The following is a 24,908-nucleotide window of genomic DNA, read 5'->3' as shown; positions in this document are numbered from 1 at the left end:
TGGAACTAAGGGACCCTAACCATAAAAAAACAGCCCCAGACCATTATTCCTCATCCACCAAACTTTACAGTTGGCACTATGCATTGGGGCAGGCAGCGTTCTCCTGGCATCTGCCAAACCCATATTCGTCCATCGGACTGCCAGATTGTGAAGCCTGATTCATCACACCAGAGAACGTGTTTCCACTGCTTGTGTGCTGCTGCTCGGCCAGTTCTTGTGCTGACGTTGCTTCCAGAGGCAGTTTGGAACTCGGGAGTGAGTGTTGCAATGGAGAACAGACCATTTTTATGTGCTACACGCTTCAGCACTCAGTGGTCCCATTCTGTGAGCTTGTGTGTCCTACCACCTTGCGGCTGAGCCGTTGTTTCTCCTAGATGTTTCCACTTCACAATAACAGCACTTACAGTTGACCGGGGCAGCTCTAGCAGGGCCAAAATTTGATGAACTGACTTGTTGGAAAGGTGACATCCTATGATGGTTCCATGTTGAAAGTCACTGAGCTCTTCACTAAGGCCATTCTACTGCCAAATTTTGTCTATGGAGATTGCATGACCTGTGCTCGATTTTATACACCTATCAGCAACGGGTGTGGTTGAAATATCCGAATCCACTACTTTGAAGTGGTGTCCTCATACTTTTGCATACATAGTGTAGTTCTGTCTATATGTATGTTAGTGAGAAAAGGGAAACGTTCTGGGTAAATTGCCAATTTTATTAATTCAGAACATGCATCTTGAATTTCATTAAAAGATTAGGTTGAAACTCTAAATAAAATAAAATCACCACCAACATATGCATTGCATATTCAATAGCATCGGAAATGTGCAGGGCAGGTGCCACTGCTACCCTTTGGGTTAGACACTGGTTAATAACAGTTTTATCACCAAGGTGTGACTTGGCTCCACAATACTTTTCACGGCTGCTCACTTGGATTACGGGTCTTGTAGTTTTTTTGTTCAAAGTGAACTTGTTATTGTGAAGATGCGTTTTCAGAACCCATCCGCTCTGACTACAACCCCCCCTCGCCCGCGCCTGCGTAAACCAGTCGAGGGAGCTGTTCGTTGTCATATAGTGCTGGTCTGTTTTCATTGATCGCTGCTCTTGTGCACTGTGTGAGGAGCGTTTTATAGAAGACACGATGGATGAAGAATTAAAATGCCCCGTTTGCGGCTCTCTTTTCAAGGATCCTATTCTTTTACCCTGCTCACACAATGTGTGTTTGGCGTGCGCCCGAAATATCATTGTACAGACCCCAGAAGGAGAAACACCTCCGCAAAACCGTGCCTCCGGGAACTCGGACTACGATTATTTGGATATGGACAAAATGAGCATGTATAGTGAAACGGACAGCGGCTATGGATCATACACGCCGTGCCTCAAGTCTCCAAATGGGATACGGGTGTTTCCTCCGACTCTGGTGCACCGCCACTGCTCCATAACGTGTCCTCTCTGTCACCGTAGTGTCTCTCTGGATGAGCGGGGACTGAGGGGCTTCCCACGTAACCGGCTACTGGAGGCGATCGTGTCTCGTTATCAGCAGAACCGCTCTGCCAACGTGAAATGTCAGCTGTGTGACCGCAACCCTGTCGATGCCACTGTGATGTGCGAACAGTGCGACGTGTTTTACTGCACACCTTGCCAGCAGCGATGCCACCCTTCCCGTGGACCGCTGGCCAAACATCGATTACTGCCACCGACCCAATCGCCCGCGGCTGGAAGCCAGCAGACGCCCGCCGGCACCATACGCAAACAGGGAACGTGTGCAGACCATGACATGGAGAACTTTAGCATGTACTGCGTCAACTGCAAGACTCCAGTGTGTATGAAGTGTCTTGAGGGTGGCAAACACGGGAGTCATGATTTAAAACCTTTAGCTGCCATGTGGAAACAGCACAAGGTAAGGATGAAGGCTGGTGGGGATGGCCTTGGCCAGCATCATAATAAGCTGCTCTGCAGCATCACATCATCACATGTCATCAGTGCCATTTAAATCACTCCAACTGAGTGCATCAGTGGTAGCCTTTACTGACAGTAACCAGGCAGCAACACCGTATAGCTTAATCACAGAGAAAGAAAAAAAAGCAGCCCAATAGCCTGACTCACCAGTGTCAGGTCACTGTTCTCCAGTTTCTATCCCAGATTGTTCCTGCCAACAGCTCTGGGTTTGCCATTTGAATTTGCGAATAGGTCACCGGCGCTGTGTAACAGTGCCCCATGGTTTCCTCAGCGCCCACTACATGGTGAAGAGGCATAGGATGCCTATAGGCAGACTGACACTTTGATAGATAGTAGAGATGCACATTGAGCTATCACACCCAAATTCACCAATTTAATTAAAAGCCAAACTGGGCCACTAATCGTACATGTTGTGTGATTTGGAGAGCCCTGGGGTATTCTTCCCATCAAACAGCATGCCTCCTTCCCACTCACTGATAAGGGTTGTTATGAGTACAGTTGACCTTTATCACACTAGCCTACTGTCCCACAAATGGACCATGAAAATCGCATACTGTAAGTGTGAAGCGGTGTTTATAAGTGGTGAGCCCTATAAATACAAGATGCAGAAGTGCTTCGTTAATATATTTCCTGGTCGAGTGAGATCGAATACACTCCAGCATGCTGTCCATTTTGTGCTGTATTTTATGGCCAACGATCTGTATTGGCAAGAATGGGATGGTCAAGTGAGCTCTGCTCAGGTTGGAGGGAGTGTGTGTGTGTGTGTGAGAGAGGGAGAGAGAGAGAGAGAGGGAGGGATAGATGGAGGGAGACATTAGGGGATGAAAAGGACACGAATGTATTGGCCTACTATTATGGCAAATGATCTCGGAGCCCTCTTGAAGCTACACTATCCCTCTTCACTGTAGATATTGGCTTGGGTCTACTCTGCATGCCTCCCCTTGAATGATTCCACTGCACCAGGCAGCTATCTATGTCACTGTCACTTGGATGGGATTTTGTTGTGACACTGGGGACTAATACAAACCTATTACTCACAATCCTTCCCATCCACAGCTCCAGATCCGCCCTCGAGCTCTGACATGCTTTCCTATCGACTGTCCTCTTCTAGGATCTGACAGAGAACTCAGTTGAACAGATTCAACAACCAGTCTGTTAGTTAGGGTAGGAGGGCTTGGAGATTGCAGTGTTGAAAGGAGAGAGAGAGAGAGAGAGAGAGAGAGAGAGAGCGGCTACTACTCCGAGGATTGTTTTATGACCACAGATAGATTGTGTCTCAGAGGCAATTGTCATCCTCCATGCTGCAGAGATACTGATAATGGAGACGCCTGTGTGTGCTGACCCACGTCCACTGTGAATGAGAGCCCCCATTTGTTTTTTGCTGGACCTTCAGTAGTCAATCTTATATTCCTCCTCGGGGATGCTTTTACAAACATGATTTGAAAGTAATGTCAAGTTGTGTTGATGTTATTTACAGTATGTCAAATGGAACAAACGGAAAACAAGGGACTGCCTTAGGGTATCAATGGCATTTGTCTCCCCTTTAACAGTGACAGTGTGAGTGAGTGACAAAAATGCTTGCTGGGAATACATCATGAATATGTATTTACTAGCCGATAAGCCTCAGATAAGCGTTTGGATGAAAAGTCACGGTAGTGAAGTTTCCTATGGATGTCCTATGGGCAGCCAAGCAGAAACACCCAGATTCAGTGTATAGTATATTTAATGCCCCCGCACACACGCTACACACTGGTACCAAACTCTGCACATGCGTACACTAGGCCAGGGCATTGCTCACCAGGCTGCAGCAGGCATGAGCATTTGGGCCCCACCAAGTCCAGTGCAGGGCCCAACCGACTAGTACTGAGCAATTAACCGAAATGTCAGTGTTTAAAAAGAGGTTTTAACAACTTATTGACCCGACATCAGTAAAGAGATGGAAGACGATTGAGAGTGAATTAGAGCAGTTGCTTCGCGAGCTACTGTATCTCTACCTGAAAATACATAAAGTGATTTGATAGTTGGTATTCAGCAGTCATAAAAGTATGCCTTATTTCCTTTGAAGAACGACTAAAATGGTGACTTTGTCAGACGGCACAGACAGCAGCTCTATAGAGATGAGATGATGACATGGAATGAAATGATAAAGTCATCAAATAAAACAAATGTAATATACACAACAACAGAAGTAAAGTAATGTGAATAAATGATGGTTAATAAGTGATAAGCAGTAATGGACAGTCATTACCATCACGGAATTGGATTAATTGTTTTATTCTGTGTTGTTACAGCATTCAACCCACATAATACATAGTGCATTTAATGTGCCCCAAAAATATTTTGAAACCCGAAATTGAAAAAAAGCGTTATTTTTTTTATTATAAAACCGAAACCGAACTGACCTCAAAAAGCACTAATCACTCAGCAGTACAACAGACTCAGGTCCTTTAGTTGTGTCCTGAATTCCCAAATACCGCACATTATACATGACCACAAAGAACCTTTTAGGAGATGAAAGAAACCATGGTTCCTTTCTTTTCAATTCCACATTTTGTTAAAAGGGGTTGTTATCCTGTCATTAAGAGAAAGGATGACATATTGGGAAGGCCTACATTTGAACTACATCAACCTATTTATGGACCAATGTCATAGTCATGGATAGAATCTGATCAGCACATTTGTAGAGTACTAATGGATAATGGAGGATGGGGCTACATTCCAGTGCGGTTATGTGGATAAGAATAGATACAGAAGTCTGTGGTTTTGACCATTGAAAGAGATTCATATAGGAGAGGATGCCCCCCAGCTTGTACAGGACGGGAAGGGGCTAGCCAAGTAAGAGCAGAGTCTGGCTGGGTCAGCTGGCTGGCTGGCTAGCCTAGATTCAGATGGTAATGTAGCTAATGACAGGTTGTTCTGCTACCTCAGGCATATAGAGCCCCTCTCCCAGACCCTGCAACGGCATTGGCTCCAGAATGTAGGTTAAGTACAGTGTGGTATCTCCCATCCCATGGAATATCTGTGCTGTGCCATACTCTAGCTGCATAGTACCCAGTACACTAGACTTGGTTCATGTTGTGTTGAATAAGCGTTTGGTGATGGGGTAGCCAGGCATAAAGGATGAGTGTACTGTATGTGTGCAACTACTGTAACCAAAGGCATAGGAACAGGAGAATCATTTTGAGCTATTTTTAGAGGCAAGAATGAGTGCTTGGACAAGACCTTAGTGTAGTGCTGTGTGCGCATACCTCAAGGGTTACCATGGATACATGGAGGCAAGTTACCAGACTGTTGCTGAAAATGAGGCCTAATGGATATCACGACTCTTACCTTTTGAAATATATGTAACGAGCTTCACAATATGCGATATCTCAAATAGATGTTATACTTTGCGTGTGTCAATGATTGTAACACTGTCACAGTATGAAAAAAGAAAGAATGAATTATTCCTTGCAAATGTCTTTTGTGCTGTTTTTTAATATCATAAAATGTGTCCATATTATGTATATTCATACACACAATATATTAATGTAGCAAATCCTATAAATATTTGATAAATTGTTAAGGCAATATTACTTTTACTACATTTTCAATTGAATCATCCTCTGGATATTTTCCTAAACTGGTAAATATTGTGTGTGCTCTGATTTCATGCTTTATTTGGGTTGTTCTTAATTTGCCTGGGGGTCTGTGCTGGTCATGCTGGGCTGTGATGGCTGTTGTGGCCATGTTGTAAAATATCAGTGGTGGAGCAGTGTGCCACACGGCCAGAGGATTTGTGTGAGGCTGAGCAGGGGAGGGAGATTGGTTCTGCTCTCATCCAGATGTGGAGCGTTAATGACACAGCTGCTGAGTGAGGGAGGAGAAGATGGAGGAGATGGAGGAAAAAGAGGGGGAAGAGAAAGGGGTGGAGGCGGTGGGGCTTCCTGAATCTGACCCAGTCCTCCTGGCATGTCCCTGAGGACCCATTTGGAATCAAGGTCAACACCGCAGATCAACACTGCAGCTACTGTATGTATTGCCTTACTCCGATCCCTTAACACTGGGTTAGAAATGGATAACACACCTTCTCCCCTACTTGAAACCCTCTGCTCTTGAATGTCACGCACATTACTTAAGTGTTCTCTCTCTCTGATGACATTACTGGGGCTCCTTCAGAGGAAGAATGCTGCTGTCAGGAAAAAGGACGCCTCTTCCTATTTGTCTGGAGGAAATACATTTACAATAAAGGGTACATTTTAAAATGAGAGGTACTTTTTAAAACGAGTCGTTTAAATAGAGCCTCACCTTTCATCTTATGACCCTTCCCACTGATCACACACGGGTTGAATCAACGCTTTTTTTAACGTCATTTCAACGAAGTTGCGTTGAACCAGCGTGGAATAGACGTTGAATTGACGACTCTGCCTAGTGGAAATGACTCTAACAGGTTTCTCCTGCTATAACTGACCTGTCATCCTTAGTGACAGTGAAGGGGCTGGTGCTGTATTCTACCACTAATTAGGTCACTGCCAGTTCTGAGCCACACGAGGGCAGCATCCCGATCCTAATTACACTGAAGTTTAATATTAGCTCATAAATAATAACTACATCTTACAAGGGGGGCTAATGACAAGACTGATAAGACCTTGACGATATGGGTCCCTTGATAATGTTTTCATGTTAAGCAGTAGCATCCTTCTGGTCCATATCGAATCAAACTCTCACATTATACACTGTTAGGATAAACGAGGACAACCCAGTGAAAGGACATTAATTGGTGATATGCAGGAGGTTGTCAAGTAACAGGCTCTCTCCCCATAGGAGGGTTACCAGCCCCCTCCCCCTGACCCCTGGAGGTCACCCTGACAAAGTGTCACAGAGAGAAAAAGGTCTGAGCCGATAAACACTGGGCTGGCACTGCCCCCTTGTCTTGTCAGGAGCTGTGGCTGGGGCCCTGGTGGAAAGAAACCACACAGGGGAGCGGAATCACTCATCCCCTTGTTAGCGGCGCGGACAGACAGCTTGCTGGGCCAGATGGCACATTAATGAACCGTGGAGGGCTGGCTTGATTTGTGTCCCTCCTGAACCCGACGCACGCAGCCCACAGAGGCCCAGCCCCAGAGAAGCCCTGACTGAGACTGATAGAGAAGCCCAGAGGAATAGGGGCAGGTGGGAGGAGCGGGAGGGAGGTGGGAGGAGGGAGGTGTGGATCCGGGCCAGATTGATCACAGCAGGGTTGGTGTACACCATGATTACCCTTCACTCATGGTCCATGAGCCTCAGCTCAGAGCAGATCTGCTGAAAGGTTTGACCTCTAAACATGGTTTTGAGGCCCTCGTTTGAATTTGTAATCTCCTTGATTACTATGAACTCAGAGGTCGTTGCTGTGTGGTTGGGCTTAAGTATGGGGTTAATTAGTATAAATTACTGCCCATACTGTATATTTCTGGGACAATTAGCTTTAATCATAACATGTTAGAGAAGTGACACGGAGAGTGTTTTGATTAGTTTTGGATTAATAATTGCCCGTTTTTCATTCACAGTGTCAACTCTCCCAAGCTTTGAACGGTGTGTCAGATAAAGCCAAGGATGCCAAGGAATTCCTAATGCAGTTGAAGAACATGCTTCAGCAGATACAGGTAACATTCTCTTTTTGATTACGTGTCTGGTATTTCAAATGAGAACGTCAACATATATAGAAATGTCAATGTAACCTGTATTCCCCATAACCTACTTACCTGTGCCTGTCGGCTTTAACGAAACACTAAAAAGAAAGAGGAAGGATGCTCCGGAATCATACAATGTCACTTTCTGGACTCTTTTCATTCTGCAACGAACACCGGCACTACATCCAAAGCACTTCTTATCGCCCGGTGGGAACAAACGTTTCTGTTTGTGACCACGCTAAGAGCTAAAGTAGGAAAGGGCTGCTGTCCACACGGACTGCCCCAGCCTGTCACAGCTTTTATACACTTACTGCACTGCCATGTCTTATCAGTCTGTGCATTAAGACTCTTATTCTGGGGTTGAGGGGATTGTATTTGAGTAAAATCCCAGCTCTGCTCAGCTCAGTAGAGTTAGAGTCTCTAACCATTTTCTTCATCCTTGAACCGGGGTGCAGAGTGTAACTCGAATATAATTCACTATCTCACCTGCGCTTAGGTAAATGATTGATATGCAGTGGTGATTATGGAAGATTTAGCAGCAATCACTGTGGTGTTATCATATGTAGTCCGCTAGTGTCCCCCGTCCCCTCTGTGCCTGGCCCTAGCACCCTGTACCTTCCTGTACCTCCCTGTTCTTTTATTGAGCGATGTGATGTGTTGTGTCCCTCGCAGGAGAACGGGGTGGAGTTTGAGGCCTGCTTGGTGGCTCAGTGTGATGCCCTGATTGAGGCTCTGACGAGGCAGAAAGCCAAGCTCCTCACCAAGGTCACCAAGGAGAGGGAGTACAAGCTCAAGGTGGGTCAGAAGGATGGTCGCTGCGACGGCTGATGGATAACAACGTCATGTTGACTGCCCCAGACACTTCTTCCCGAGCTCAGATTGTATGTGCACCATTATCCTGGGGACAACGTCATGTTGACTGCCCCAGACACTTCTTCCCGAGCTCAGATTGTATGTGCACCATTATCCTGGGGACAAGGTCATGTTGACTGTAACATACAGGTGGCAGGATTCAGATGGGCGGACAGACACAGCAGGGCCATGGTTTATTTATAACAATAATCACAGTACTCTCTCTGCATCAGACATGTTAACCATACTTTGCATACTTAACACAGATGATCAATAGTTACATATTATTCATATTACAACCCTAAGTAGTGATAGACTGCCTCTTTTACCTCAGCTAGCAGCTCTTTCATGACACAAAGGGCATCCAAGTTTGTGAACTTGTCTTGGCCCAGGTCGAGGTGCATCTGGATGCAGATTTCTGTCCTCTCCGCCTCCCTGTCCTCTCTTCTCCCCCCGAAGCCTCAGCTGAGGGCCTGGGCCTGCAGGCTGGCTGGTGTTAAGTTCTTAGTGGGTCACATGGATCCAAGCCCAGGCTCAATGTGCAGGCTTGGGGATTGGGGCTCCAGAGGACAGCTGTTGTGTTTAGCAGGGCTAAAGCTAAAGAGCAGCTAGGACTGTTGCAGCATCACACAGCAGAAAAAAAGGTCTCTTCATTTCACTATGATGAAGGCTGTCAAACTGATGTGTCCTTTTCAGAAGATTACAATGGGAAAATAAGAGCTTTATGGAGTTTAGTACACAACCATATGGTAACGCCAGTAAAGAGCAATTGTCTTGACAGCATTCGGTATCAATAACCTCTCTTCTCCCACAGTATGGTGGAGATAGATGGTTGGTGATTAACATTCTTTAGGATCACCATTAGCCAATGCCAATGGCGACAGCTAGTCATAGCGTCACACAAAAGAGAAATAGTCACACAAAAGAAAAATACATTACAGACAAAATCCAACTCACATACATTTAAGTACATGAACATGTAGTGTGTGTATCTATCAGTTACACATACATGTCAGTACATACGCACAAAAAGTAGGTCACATGGGGAAAGGCATTGTGAGGTGTTGCTATATTTGTTTTTTTAAACCAGGTTTGCTGTTAACTAGTGCTATATGAGATGGAAGGGAGTTACATGCAATCACAGCCCTGTATAATACTGTACATTTCCTTGACTTTGTTCTGGACCTGGGGACTGTGAAAAGACATCTGGTGGCATGTCTGGTGGCATGTGTGTCAGTGCTGTGTGTAAATTGACTATGCAAATAATTTGTCATTTCCAACACATTATTGTTTGTTATAAAAACAAGAACCGATGCAGTCAGTCTTTCCTCAACTCTCAGCCAAAAGATCCTGGATTGTGAGCTTCGTTTGATTGAAATCCCTTTTTTTAGGAACAGTTGTGACGGTAATCTGTTGAGAGTAACTACTTTATGGCATCTACAGGACAATGTTTGTTTTTTTACCCTGCAATCCCAGATGGAGGGCATTTGTTTCCCCTGTTCAATAGTCTGGAGTGTTGTGTTTGTGTGCCGGTGAACGTCATTTTCTACTCTAATTAAATTCATCCGAGCCATTAATCTGTCAGCAGTATTTTTATCAGTGGTCTCTTTCGCCACACTACACATTCCCAGGGAGAGAGTCATTTTTGTGACTCGTGACAGACTAGTCCAGGCATAATCCATAGACCGCTGGAGTGGCATTGTTTGAATGTTGCATAATGTAAGGATTTGTTATATATCATTTGATTTACCTAAATGTATATTAATTATGATTTGATAGACATGACTGTCCTCTGGTTTGTTTGTTTTGGGGTTATTTTATTCTGTCTACCATTCAGGATTGTTCATTTTATGCTTATTTAATTTTTTTATATTTTAATGGATTTATTTAAATAATGAAACCGGTTGACAGGTGAATAATTTATGAACATGTAATTAATGATAGGCTAATGGCCTGAATGTGTCAGTGGCTTAATCTAATTATTTCTTACATTAGTTTTGAATTCTAAGGCTTAATTTGATAGAGTGATTAAATACCTTCCAATTAATCAACCTTTTCTGACCTTTTAATTTATAATCTTATAAACACAAAAATCCATACTTTTTCACAAAAATGCAAAGATAAGTTAAACACATGAGCAAGTATAAGTGGTCTACCCAAACAAAGGCTCATAATATGTTGACAGTCCACTGAATTTCAATTAGCTGTGAATGAATGGCTTTGACACCCGCCCAAATCCATTTTCCCCAGTGCTTTGTGTTTAGCCAAAAGGAAAAACGCGCATGTGTGTGTGTCTGTATGTGTGTGAGATGCCTGCCCAGTATTAATATTACATTAAAGGGTGCCTGTCTGTGTCCTCCTGGCTTCCCCTGTGTTCAGGTGGTGCGTGACCAGATCACACACTGCACTATGAAGCTGCGTCAGACCACGGGCATGATGGAGTACTGTCTGGAGGTGATCAAAGAGAACGACCCCAGTGGCTTCCTGCAGGTACAGTAGTGATGTATGGATGAATGGGGCTAGAGCTCTGCTAGTAGGCTGTATCATGTTTGAAGGTAAGACCCAGGTGCAGGCAATGTCGAAGTAATAAAAGTTTATTAATTTGAACACGGGCAGGCAATGTTACAGAACGGCAGGCAGGCTCGGGGTCAGGCAGAGGTCGGTAATCCAGAGTAGTGGGGCAAAGTTACAGGACGGCAGGCATGCTCGGGGTCAGGCAGAGGTCGGTAAACCAGAGTAGTGGGGCAAAGTTACAGGACGGCAGGCATGCTCGGGGTCAGGCAGAGGTCGGTAAACCAGAGTAGTGGGGCAAAGGTACAGGACGGCAGGCAGGCTCGGGGTCAGGCAGAGGTCGGTAAACCAGAGTAGTGGGGCAAAGGTACAGGACGGCAGGCAGGCTCGGAGTCAGGCAGAGGTCGGTAATCCAGAGTAGTGGGGCAAAGGTACAGGAGGGCAGGCAGGCTCAGGGTCAGGTTAGGCAGAAAGGACAAAACTGGGAAAACTAGAAAACAGGAATATAGACAAGGCAGGGGCAAGGGGAAAACCACTGGTAGGTTAGAGGAACAAAACGGGCGACACCTGGAGGAGGGTGGAGACAATCACAAAGAGAGGTGAAACAGATCAGTGTGTGACAGGCTGTGGATGAGGCTAGCCTGCTTGACTTCCCTCACATTCCCCTCAGATGTCCTTGTTTCCTACTGCTAAATGCTAAGGCCAACAACTATTTTTCCCAAATATATTTCCTAAAAAGGGTTGAAAACAAATAATTTGAAGATCATTAGAACTCTTGCCAAAAAAATTCTTAACATCAAGACCTTTGAAAGAACTGCTTATATATTTTACTATACTAATAAATATTGATTCAGAGTGCATATGCTAAGCTTGTAGCAAGATGTTGATTAAAATGTGTTGTTGTTGCAAAATGAAGATATTGATACTTAATAGGTAATAAATAGGTCATCCCAAACCAATACTCGTTGACTTGCGCTGATAAAAGGTTAACCTGATAATGGTTAACATTGGTATGTGACACCCTCATCGAGTTAAACGTTGACTTGTCGTATTTAGTTCCCCTCACCATTAGCTGGAAGCCATTGATTCTCCTCTTTAAAAAAAAAGAACAGTCTGAATAGGATGAAATAGAGATGAAAGACTCTCTTCTGTAAATTGGTGCTTCTCTCCCCCCTTGAAATGTTTGTGATATTGATTGTACAGTTTCTTATAACCCCTGAACAAAATCTGTGCTCTGTATCATAAAAGCTTATATAAATCCTTAGAAAAGCTGGTAACCTACAGGGCTGGCTATTCCTTAATGCAGCACATTTCCAGCTGGCATTTTTCCAGAAGCACAAAGCCTCAGAGAAACCATAAAAAGTCCATTAAAACCATGTTGCACTTTGTAAGAGTATATTACACTGTAGCTGAACCTTTTAGTGGAGTTGTAGCTGGTTTGAAGCGCTTCTCCCCTGCTGTGTGTCTCTATGTAGATCTCAGATGCGCTGATCAAACGTGTGACGTCGTCTCAGGACCAGTGGGTCAAAGGGGCTTTGGAGCCCAAGGTGGGCCCTGAGTTTGACCTGACCCTGAACACAGACCCCCTGCTGCAGACCATACTACAGCTGGACTTTGTCCAGAGCAAAGGTAACCTATATGTGTTCATTTCTAAGTCATATTCATATACTTGCTACTGTTTGCGTAGTGTTGAGTCTATTCGTACACATTTTCATACAGTATATTGTTACATTGTTAGATAGTCTTGCAGTGGATTCCTCTTTCAAGTGTGCCTGTGATGTATTTTTGTATGGCTGTTCAGCAGTTAAGTAGAAGCACTTGTCTCTTGCGATATGCATCACCTGCACTTATTCTGTGCTTTATACCTTGGTGAAGTGGAAAAAATGCTTTTGCAAAACTGACCAAAAAGGTCTCCATGTTTCACACATGTTCAATATTCTGAGTATCTGATTAAAACATACTATGTGTCCAGAGCAATTTATTTAAATATTGTGCTTGACTAAACCTGAGGAAGATTAGTAGTGCACAGTATATCCTCTGACAATGTCCTAGAATACCAGGATATATTTGTCATATAAATACGATCTATTTCATTTCCCTCCAACACTTTTCCATATCTGTCTACTGAAGCAGACAAGATTTCCCCGTACACAGTTACCAACTTAGTCTGCTCCAAATACAACGTCATGTAAAACCAAATGAGATTTGAAACCAGGGTAAATGTAACCAGCATTCCCCTGAGAAAGCACAGTAGTTGATCAGTTCCACTATGTTGCAAACTAAGTCAAGCACCACACATCAACCCATGTCCAATATCATGTTTCAGATATACAGGAGACTCCATTATTGAAACAAATGCATGCAGGTGGATTGAAAGAGACGGAGAGCGCAGGAGGTATTTCAGAGTTGCTATATGATCATCCAAATCCCCCTTTCCTCCTTGAGACCTGCCAGCCCACACCAGCCCACCACGTTAAGGGGATAGAGTGCTCTCCTCCCATGCATGTTTTACCGCACTCTTCCCTGACAATATTCTTACCTGCCTGACACCAACAACTATCAACCACAACCTATCCATGCAGAGATAGATGTTAACTCCTCTGTGGTGTTCCTGCCATCCGTTTCTATTCAAGTGGAGTCTGCCACGGTGCCCCCGGCCCCCCTGCTGCAGCTGGAGAAGTGCTGCACCCGCAACAACAGTGCCACCCTGGCCTGGAGGGTCACTGTGCCCCCTAGCAACCCCATCGAAGGCTACATCCTGGAGCTGGACGACGGCAACGGGGGTCAATACAGGGTCAGATAATCCTTCACTTCACACATTAGAGAACGTGTCATCATGTCCGACGCTCCATGTAGTCTGACACTAGGGTGGAGCACTTCACGGGCGGGTGTTTTAACAGTAGATTAAGTCAAAGAATGTAAACGTTTGATGCTCATTATGCAATAAAAGGTTTGCATGAGCTGTGTTTTATTTAGCCAGGCTCATTTCAATATGCGTAATACAGTTCCACTGTAATTCTATGTGCAGTAGGGTGTCCTACCCGTTTCCTATAGATAACAGTTGTCGCCTCTGCCACGTATTTTATTATTCATAGTGCACATGCTGCAGTCAGAGCTCTAACTAACGCCAGATGGTCCTGTGCTGTACTGTATGTCTCTGTGTCCCAGGAGGTGTATGTAGGGAAGGAGACTGTGTGCACTGTGGATGGCCTCCACTTCAACAGCTCCTACAATGCCAGAGTCAAGGCCTACAACTCCACCGGAGTGGGGCCCTATAGCAAGACTGTGGTGCTGAAGACATCTGATGGTGGGTGTTCTGTGTTCTCTCACTTTGTGTTGACCTAACTGTAGACATGAAAGGGAAGGAAGAGAAGAACCCCCCTGCCCCACCCAACTGGGGACCAGGGGACACCAGGCTTAATTAGTGCCCGGGGTACAGAATGATACTCTTTATTCACCGCTCCTGAGCCGAGCTCGTCCTCTGGGACATCCAGGCCTGCTGTTTGCCGACAAAGCCTCGTCCTCCCATCAACGCTCTTGTTTGTGTCCTTAACTACGGAGTTCTAATCCACAGCAATGGTATCCCAGATCCCACTTTAATGGAAGGCGACTGGTGCAATCTGTCACTGTCCTGGCTGGGTGTGGTGGTACTAGTCAGCTCTGGGTCCCCAGAAACCTCCAGGTTTAGAGCGGTAAACACCATGGCAGAGCCAGAGATGAAGGAGCTCCACTAAAGAGGTGTCCAGTCCTGATATAGGGCTGACAGACAGTGGAAGTGGTCTCGCAGTTTAGCAAAGTTTCACAGCGAGAGCGTGCCAGACTGTGATTACTCTAGCCTGCCAGCTGTCAGCGCATTGCCGTGCTCTCTCCGTCCATCCCTCCACTCCCCATCCCAGCCTTGCACTCAATCAATGGCATCAACTGCCTATCCTCTCTCCCTCTCCTCCCTCTCCCTGTCCTCCCATTACTGGGATGGGGAGTGGAGGGAGGGACAGGGAGAGGGAGAGAGGATAGGTTGTTGATGCCATTGATTGAGCTGACAGAGCAGCGGGACAAGGAGAGAGTTTAGACTGAGCAGAGTACAGGCGGCTCCAGCTCTGGCTCTGCCAGCTGCAATAACAATGGATCTCTGCATGTGGAGGCCTTAGTGAGTGCCTGTCGTGTGCCAGTTAACTGTTTGTTCTAACATAGCAGTGCCTCTTTGAGGAATGGGGCTAATTAAGGCAATACACTGCAATGGTTTGACACAGCAGTGCCTTATGGGCAAGGAGCTGCTGAATGAATATGAATCCAGTGCTTGACTTTTAAATGAGAAGTAGAATTTTTCATTGTGCTGCTTTGTGAATATTTCATGTGTCATCTCACAGTATGCTGCCCAGCATGGGGTCCTAGCTGACCGTGCCATTCTATACTGGCATCATGTTTCATGCTCTCATGGGGCTCCATCCTCCAATGAGGTTCACTCAGACAACCATGCCCTAGAGACCTGGAAATACTCTTATCTTGCTCTGACTCCTCCTACTGCTCTACTTTGTCTCTCCTGCAGTGGCCTGGTTCACCTTCGACCCCACCTCGGCTCACAGGGACATCATGTTGACCAATGAGAACCGGACAGTGAGCTGCAACAGCTACGATGACCGTGTGGTCCTGGGGACAGCCGCCTTCTCCAAGGGGGTCCATTACTGGGAGCTCAGGGTGGATCGCTATGACAACCACCCGGACCCTGCGTTCGGGGTGGCGAGGATCAATACGATGAAGGACATGATGCTGGGGAAGGATGATAAGGCCTGGGCCATGTACGTGGACAACAACCGCAGCTGGTTCATGCACAACAACTCCCACACCAACAGGTAGGTGACACATCTCTGGGGAGGAAGGCTCCTCTTGCTCCTCCACAGCTTCAGAGTTTAGAAATAGCCATCATGTGCTTTGTGTGTCATACTGTCAGAACTAAAACACGTACGCACTTGCAATACTTGGTAGGCAGTATCAGACCTCAGGATAAGACCCATTTGCCAACAGTTTGAAGTAATACAAGTTTATTACAAAAACAGGGGGGCAGGCAAATGACAGGTCAAGGACAGGCAGAGGTCAGTAATCCAGAGCAGAGTCCGAAAGGTACAGAACGACAGGCAGGTTCAGGGTAGGCAGAGGTCAGTAATCCAGGGCAGTGTCACAAGGTACAGAACAGCAGGCAGGTTCAAGGCAGGCAGAATGGTCAAAACCTGGAAAACTAGAAAACAGGGACTAGAGCGAAAACAGTAGTACAGGAAAAACCGCTGGTAGGCTTGACAAGACAAGACGAACTGGCAACAGACAAACAGAGAACACAGGTATACATACACAGGGGATAATGGGGCAAATGGGTGACACCTGGAGGGGGGTGGAGACAAGCACAAAGACAGGTGAAACAGATCAGGGTGTGACAGGCAGTTAGTTGGAAATGGAAGAGATTATTCTCAGGGCAGTGCTCTTATGTTTTGTGAATATCAATTTTTATTTACTTTTACACAGGGTAACAGAGTAATATTACACATAGATTCAAAGACAAAGAGGCCACAGGCTTAGCAACCTACAGTAGCCCCAGGGACATGAATATCCAGAGCAGAATCCTCCTTCCTCGTTAAACCAAAAATACAGTAGTAGTTACTATTTTCAGTCGTTGATTAAAGAGTTTCCCTGTTTTTGTCTTTCATAGCACATCATCTTTTGGTTTCTCCAACCTCATTATTTATCTTCCTGTCAGCTGTTACGTTGGAGCCTATCAACCACAATGACTCACTCATTTCCCTCATTAAAGTGCCAACGATACATGTACTGTATGTCAGGTAATCACCAAAGGCTGATCGTGCTGCAATCCTGCTTGTTTGTTTCTTTAGCCTAGCGGATTTCTCTGGAACCCCCTGTAGAGCCCAGTTAGCTTTGTGACATAGCTGTTTGACTGGGGGCACACTTTCACACTTCCACCATTTTGTTGTTTGAGCTGCTCACTCTCAAAAACTAAAACACTGCTGGCTTTTGGGGTTTCCAATGAGTTGACTGGTTTGAGTGTAACTATTTACATACGGCTTTGCACTGCCAAAGTGTTTCAGATGTTTGGATATGGATGCGTTTATGGACTTAGTACCTCAGGTTGTTTTCTTTATTTAAAGATATACACCCTGAAGGAGAAGCTTGGGAATGTTTTCATATATTTGTTGGACTACAAGTATTCTGAATATATTAGGGATTTACTGTACATCAAATCACACATAGCCTACATACGAACACGAAAGATTTAGCAATTAGGTCAAATCTAATGTCTTGAATAGAGAAAACGATTTTCCGCTCAAAACCATTTGCTCCATAGTGTTTTTGGACTCATTGGGATCCCTCTACCCATCAGAGATCCCAGACCACTCTCAAAGGGCCTGTGTGAGCTGTTTTGATGTAGTACATTAGGTCTAGACTCTGTGTGTGTGTTCTGCAGGGCCGAGGGGGGCATCTCCAAGGGTGCCACTGTGGGCATCCTGCTGGACCTGAACAAGTACACTCTAACGTTCTTCATCAACAAAGAGCAGCATGGCCCCGTGGCCTTTGAGAACCTGGAGGGAGTCTTCATGCCTGCTGTCAGCATCAACAGAAATGTCCAGGTGAGCACTGATAGTCAGACAGAGCTGATTAGGTTTCAGAAATTCATTCAGATAGTTTTGTCTCTAAATTCAAGGATTATCGGCTTAATTTAGAAATGAAATGAATCTCCAGATTAAGGATGTGCTAAACTGCATAGGCTGTACACATATATACAGTGAGGCAAAAAAGTATTTAGTCAGCCACCAATTGTGCAAGTTCTCCCACTTAAAAAGATGTGAGAGGCCTGTCATTTTCATTATAGGTACACTTCAACTATGACAGACAAAATGAGAAAAAAAATCCAGAAAATCACATTGTAGGATTTTTAATGAATTTATTTGCTATTTATGGTGGAAAATAAGTATTTGGTCACCTGCAAACAAGCAAGATTTCTGGCTCTCACAGACCTGTAACTTCTTCTTTAAGAGGCTCCTCTGTCCTCCACTCGTTACCTGTATTAATGGCACCTGTTTGAACTTGTTATCAGTATAAAAGACACCTGTCCACAACCTAAAACAGTCACACTCCAAACTCCACTATGGCCAAGACCAAAGAGCTGTCAAAGGACACCAGAAACAAAATTGTAGACCTACAGCAGGCTGGGAAGACTGAATCTGCAATAGGTAAGCAGCTTGGTTTGAAGAAATCAACTGTGGGAGCAATTATTAGGAAACGGAAGACATACAAGACCACTGATAATCTCCCTCGATCTGGGGCTCCACGCAAGATCTCACCCCGTGGGGTCAAAATGATCACAAGAACGGTGACCAAAAATCCCAGAACCACACGGGGGGGACCTAGTGAATGACCTGCAGAGAGCTGGGACCAAAGTAACAAAGCCTACCATCAGTAACACACTACGCCGCTAGGGACTCAAATCCTGCAGTGCCAGGCGTGTCCCCCTGCTTAAGCCAGTACATGTCCAGGCCCGTCTGAAGTTTGCTAGAGAGCATTTGGATGATCCAGAAGAAGATTGGGAGAATGTCATATGGTCAGATGAAACCAAAATATAACTCTTTGGTATAAACTCAAACTCGTCATGTTTGGAGGACAAAGAATGCTGAGTTGCATCCAAAGAACACCATACCTACTGTGAAGCATGGGGGTGGAAACATCATGCTTTGGGGCTGTTTTTCTGCAAAGGGACCAGGACGACTGATCCGTGTAAAGGAAAGAATGAATGCGGCCATGTATCGTGAGATTTTGAGTGAAAACCTCCTTCCATTAGCAAGGACATTTGAAGATGAAACGTGGCTGGGTCTTTCAGCATGACAATGATCCCAAACACACCGCCCGGGCAACAAAGGAGTGGCTTCGTAAGAAGCATTTCAAGGTCCTGGAGTGGCCTAGCCAGTCTCCAGATCTCAACCCCATAGAAAATCTTTGGAGGGAGTTGAAAGTCCGTGTTGCCCAGCAACAGCCCCAAAACATCATTGCTCTAGAGGAGATCTGCATGGAGGAATGGGCCAAAATACCAGCAACAGTGTGTGAAAACCTTGTGAAGACTTACAGAAAATGTTTGACCTCTGTCATTGCCAACAAAGAGTATATAACAAAGTATTTTGATAAACTTTTGTTATTGACCAAATACTTATTTTCCACCATAATTTGCAAATAAATTCATAAAAAATCTTACAATGTGATTTTCTGGATTTTCTTCTTCTCATTTTGTCTCTCATAGTTGAAGTGTACCTATGATGAAAATTACAGGCCTCTCTCATCTTTTTAAGTGGGAGAACTTGCACAATTGGTGGCTGAGTAAATACTTTTTTGCCCCACCGTATTTTTGAATTGTTACTAACCAGCAAATATACATCATGCTGAGTTAATGAGCACTGTGGTTCAAATTCTGGACCTCGAGTCAGCAGTTTAATCTGTCATGAACTCATTTGGAACTGTTTGTCCTTCGCAGGTGACCCTACTAACAGGAATGGAGGTGCCAAAGAATATTAAGCAGCAGTAGCCTCCCAAGGTGTCTAGGCACAGTCCCACCAATGTCAACATGGATTCCTCCTGCTCCACCCCCCCCCCCCCCTTAGTACTACTACTGTTCAATGCCTATGATCAAATATCACCAGTAGAGGGAATCTTATATACAAGGGACTTTTGTACATCAATTATATTGTTTTTTATAATTTACCAAGTCTTAATTTCATCTCAATCCGTACAATCAGATTCTTTGTTTACAGTCAAAATGCCACCGGGTGCTTTAATGAAGTGCATCTCTGAAACAAAATCCCATACTAGGGTAGAGTCATGAGATGCCCTACAGTACAATGTCTCTACTGTATTCATCTTCTTCTCTCAGGTTAGTTCATAGAGAGTTTGTATACTCCTATTTCTTTAGAGGAAACTGAACGTCAGCCTATCTAACTCATAAGTAGAGATTAATAGAGCTTTTCTCAGTCTTATTATTGGTGATATACTGTACTATCTTTTCAACTTTACATAGCCTTGCCAGAGTTGGAGTAAATTCAGTTTCAATTCTGGTCAATTGAAAATGACGTAGTGGGCATTTATATCCTATAAATTCAATTTCATGAAATTGAAATGGATTTCACCCCAGCCTCGCTTTCAATAAGAGAGTAAAGGTGGTCAGATCAGTATAAAGGACAAATCAGTATAAGGGACAAATCAGAGGACAAACTGTATCTTATCAAAGACAAAATTCTGTCGCTAGAGGACAAATCTTGGTTCGAAGTGAAGCCAAACCACTGTGACATTGAGATGTAACATTGCCATGTATTATTTTGTCAAACGATCTACATACAGTAGATAGTATCTTCTTTCAAAGTATTTATTGTTTAATGCCTTGACTTTTACTACACTACACACTATTGACATATTTATTAAGAGGGTGTATGCTCATGTGATGTTTGAATGAACAGGTATTGTTAAAGGTATTTTAAATCAGTTAAAAATATTGTATTGACAGACCACCAGAGGGTCAAGTTTGCATGATATGTAAGGAAACTGTAAATACGACTGTCTCCCAAGCATGTATTCTAAGCTAACTAGTTTACTTAAAACTCTATCTGTATATAGTAAAACAATGCACAACAGTGCTATGCGGAAGCCTTTCAAACGACCTATTACAGTACAATAACAGTTTGCCCCCTAGAGTTTGAGTTAGGATTACAGCGTCACATTAATTTCACCACAGTATGTATTTTACCTTTATGTGACAAGTTAAATCATTTTATGGGGCTAAAGCATATTAATATGCCATGTCAGATGACAAAATGAATGAAGAGGGTTAAGCAGTGCATTTGTGATTTGTCAGAGGGAATCTTTATGGAATTGTAGATATTAGGCAGGCTTATTATCCCACATTTACATTTGACCAAGTCTTCATTATGTTTGAGTTCACACACTGGTATCATTAATCTGCATTCGATGCAGTTAGGAGTTTTGTATTATATTATTTAATTATAATTTTGTGAACATCTTGATCTCTTTCTGCTACTAAAAGTGTTGCTTCAAAGTAATGTGCCCTTAATCCAAAATGGTAATATGTTTTTCGATTAAGGATACCAAAGCTATTGCCATTAGAGGAACATTCTGCTCAGAGTCTGTGTTGAAGCACTGTGGTACACTATTGGTGAAAATGATTTGTACTGCTCTTGTAATATTTTCTCTTTGTAAAAACACCAAATATAGTACTGGCATTTTTTAATAGTCTTTAAATCTAATATGGGGGTTATTTAGCTGTGTTAATGGTGTTTTCTGAACAGAACCATTGCCTTGTACATTAAACATGTTGATATGATGTAGAGCAGACTGTCTGATGGAACTAAAGTATGTCCAAAGCTAAAACGTGGAGATGACCATTCCCGGGGAAATAAAAATGGATGGGAAATGTACATGAAATGTTGACAGCTGTTAGGCTGGACTGATAATTGGCTAGAGCCATTTTGTATAAAGACAAGCCAATGCATCAGGTTCCAGCATGTATTGAGTTATTAAGTGGCTCCAAGTGAATGTTGTCAATTACAGAACCGTCCCTTTTATGAAGACATTCGTATAAAACTGAATTAGTGCTTGTGACGGAAACTACAGTATAGGGAAGTGTGAGGTGTAACGAAACCACAAAAGGCAAACAAAATGGTGTCCATGTAGCCTCTCAGCCATCATGGAAATGGCACAAAAAAAACACTGCAGGTGCAGACCATAATATCAAAAGAACCTTAGTAGTAAATGCAGATAGTAGTTTATCCTCTCTAAGTGTTGTCTATTTGTGTGTTTGGCATGGATTTCCCCTCCCCAACATGGTAGCCTGCTTCTGAATGTGAACCCCCCCCAAAAAATAACAAAAAAATAGTGCTAGAAAGTCACTACTGTCAGATTACGTTTGCATTTGAAACTTTATTTTCCCCATATTTACTGTTCCCACCCTGACTATGGCATGTGGGGGGAGGAGATGTTGCAGTGTCTGTGGGGCATCTCTCTTCTAAAGGCAGGCACGTATCTCATGCCCTGGGGTGCCTGTTGCCCTCACTGCCACACTACCAGAGAACTAGGCTGGGTGCACCACCAAACCTCATGGGGAATGTCAACTGGTCCTTTAGGACTCTGTATCTATGTCCACAGTATGCGTCCACAAAAAGCTGTGCTTCTTTTTCTAGAATTCTGTTCATGTGTATGTATGTTCTTTAGTTCTCATCTCTCCTACAATGTAAACGTTTTGTACTTCTAAGTGGTTTGTATATGCAATGCGTTGTACTTGGCATTGTTTTCATATTATACAGTGTAAAAGAAAAGCAAAAAGCAATGTATTTTTTTTCCTTTTTTAAAATTAATAAATGAGTAACTGTGATGGAATATGAATGGGCTCGTCAGTATCTTTTTCTGGTGTCTTCCTGGGGTTATGTTGATTGAGGTTGGACATCAATTGAAAAAGCCATACCTCAGACTGGCCAATAAAAAGAAAAGATTAAGATGGGCAAAATAACACAGACACTGGACAGAGGAACTCTGCATAGAAGGCCAGCATCCCGGAGTCGCCTCTTCACTGTTGACGTTAAGACAGGTGTTTTGCGGGTACTATTTAATGAAGCTGCCAGTTGAGGACTTGTGAGGTGTGTATTTCTCAAACTAGACACTAATGTACTTGTCCTCTTTCTCAGTGGTGCACCGGGGCCTCCCACTCCTCTTTCTATTCTGGTTAGAGCCAGTTCTGTGAAGGAAGTAGTACACAGCGCTGTACGAGATCTTCAGTTTCTTGGAATTTCTCGCATGGAATAGCCTTCCTTTCTCAGAGCAAGAATAGACTGACGAGTTTCAGAAGAAAGGTCTTTGTTTCTGGCCATTTTGAGCCTGTAATTGAACCCAAAGGCTGATGCTCCAGATACTCAGCTAGTCTAAAGAAGGCCACAGTTGTATTGCTTCTTTAATCAGTACAACAGTTTTTCGCTGTGCTAACATAATTGCAAAAGGGTTTTCTAATGATCAATTAGCCTTTTAAAATGATAAACTTGGATTAGCTAACACAACGTGCCATTGGAACACAGGAGTGATGGTTGCTGATAATGGGCCTCTGTACGCCTTTGTAGATATTCCATTAAAAATCAACAGTTTCCAGCTACAATAGTCATTTACAACATTAACAATATCTACACTGTATTTCTGATCAATTTTATGTTATTTCATTGGACAAAAAATGTGATTTTCTTTCAAAACAAACACATTTCTATGTGGCCACAAACTTTTGAACTTATATATATATTCATAGCAATCTAAAATTAGACCAAAAACCCGCAACCCGTGACCAATACTTGTTCACCCGGGACATCTTTTTTAAAGTAGCCCAATTTGACTGAAAAACTATGAACATGGCAACACTTAGCTAAACAGAAACTTCTGCAGTGCATAGCAAACAGACTGGACTGGCCAATGGTAGGCATTTTTTTAGTTCATCCATCATTCCAGTGAAAGTGACCAATCGAAGGTTTATAGACACCCATCCACGTTAAACCCACCCTCCATCAGCCTGAAATCCAAACCCAAAGGTGTCAAGACTTGAGAGTAATTTGATCAACTGAGAAAGTGTTATTTTTGATCTGTGGCAATAAAGCTCTTAAGTTTAATGCGCACACTTGACTGACCTGTGCACTGCTCGCATGCCCATTTTCTTCTCTCGATTGTGTTTTCTCGCGCCATGATGTTTCATCTTGATCGCGCGCGCCATCTAGTGCTCGTTCAACTCTTGGATCGGATTAGAGAACATATTTAGCTGCCATTGTGTCTTTAACGTTACAGCAAAGGGAACCGACGCTAAAAAAAAGAGAGATGACTATGAAGACATTTTGGAAGAGAGGAGGAACTCCAGCGACTTGAAATATGCATTCGGGTGCTATTCACCGGTTCTTTACAAGGGACTCACTCCCTGCAACGCAAACATGCTCAAGAATATTGTCTATTCTGATCAGCTACGCTATGTGATTAATCAGGTAGGTAATTAATACTATCGGCCGCATGTGCAAAGGTTGTCATAGGTTGTGAAGTGTTAAAATCTCAGTGTTTCTATTGAGCCTCACACCACAGTGACATCTCGACCCCTCTGATCCACAATTTTAGTCAACATGTGTAGATGACAAAATGTGTTGATCAAAGTGTGCAGGAATGTAACTGTATATTGCTTTGCATGCAGGGTCATACTTGACCTTATCACTCAAGGGCTAATTCCCTCCCTTCAGTGTTTAAACCAGTTTGACCACCAATGACTAATGTCTTGACAACTTTCTCTGAAACGGTCTTTGGGGTTAGGAAATGCATGTATTATTCATAACCTCTGTCTTCTGGTTGATGATCATGCCCAGGTGTCACAAGAGTCTGGCGAAGCCCCTGACATCAGCCAGGAAGAGTCCTGTGTCATTCTGGAGGAGATGGCCTACCGGCTCCAGATCAGCACCGTCCACTGCTTTGCCTTCACCCTCAGCAAGGACTTCAAAACGATCTTGCAACATGTCTGTATTAACATGTATTATTAATTAGTCTGAGGTCTGTTATGAATCTAATGCAAAGTAGTACAACATTAAGGATTATGGGGCATGTGGGATATTAACTATTTTCCCTGTTAATAAAGTTAATTCATATTCACACATTCTTCAAAGTAGCCATCCTTTGCTTTGATGACACACTGTTGGCATTCCATCACTCTCCTTCTTGGACAAATAGCCCTTACACAGCCTGGAGGTGTGTTGGGTCATTGTCCTGTTGACATTATAGTCCCACTAAGCACAAACCAGATGGGATGGCGTATCGCTGCAGAATGCTGTGGTAGCCATGCTGGTAAAGTGTGCCTTGAATTCTAATTAAATCACTGACAGT

General features: G+C 43.7%; 1 protein-coding gene and 1 long non-coding RNA gene across 2 annotated transcripts; both read left to right on the top strand.

Annotated features, from left to right (window-relative positions):
• Positions 1-1,093: 1,093 nt before the first annotated feature.
• On the top strand, positions 1,094-19,608 carry LOC115139416 (E3 ubiquitin-protein ligase TRIM9). Its single transcript, XM_029676762.2, has 10 exons — positions 1,094-1,897; positions 7,482-7,577; positions 8,277-8,399; positions 10,836-10,946; positions 12,443-12,596; positions 13,601-13,761; positions 14,136-14,274; positions 15,514-15,817; positions 17,437-17,599; positions 19,492-19,608. The coding sequence occupies exons 1-10, from the start codon at positions 1,139-1,141 to the stop codon at positions 19,540-19,542; spliced, it is 2,061 nt and encodes a 686-aa protein (XP_029532622.1). The 5' UTR covers positions 1,094-1,138; the 3' UTR covers positions 19,543-19,608.
• A 4,244-nt stretch (positions 19,609-23,852) lies between these two features.
• On the top strand, positions 23,853-24,677 carry LOC115140487 (uncharacterized). Its single transcript, XR_003865238.2, has 2 exons — positions 23,853-24,028; positions 24,398-24,677. It is a non-coding gene; the product is annotated as an uncharacterized LOC115140487 (long non-coding RNA).
• Positions 24,678-24,908: the final 231 nt, after the last annotated feature.

This window comes from Oncorhynchus nerka, linkage group LG13 (assembly GCF_034236695.1).
Source record: "Oncorhynchus nerka isolate Pitt River linkage group LG13, Oner_Uvic_2.0, whole genome shotgun sequence".
Taxonomy (NCBI): Eukaryota; Metazoa; Chordata; class Actinopteri; order Salmoniformes; family Salmonidae; genus Oncorhynchus; species Oncorhynchus nerka.
This window is presented reverse-complemented; position numbering and strand designations above follow the sequence as displayed.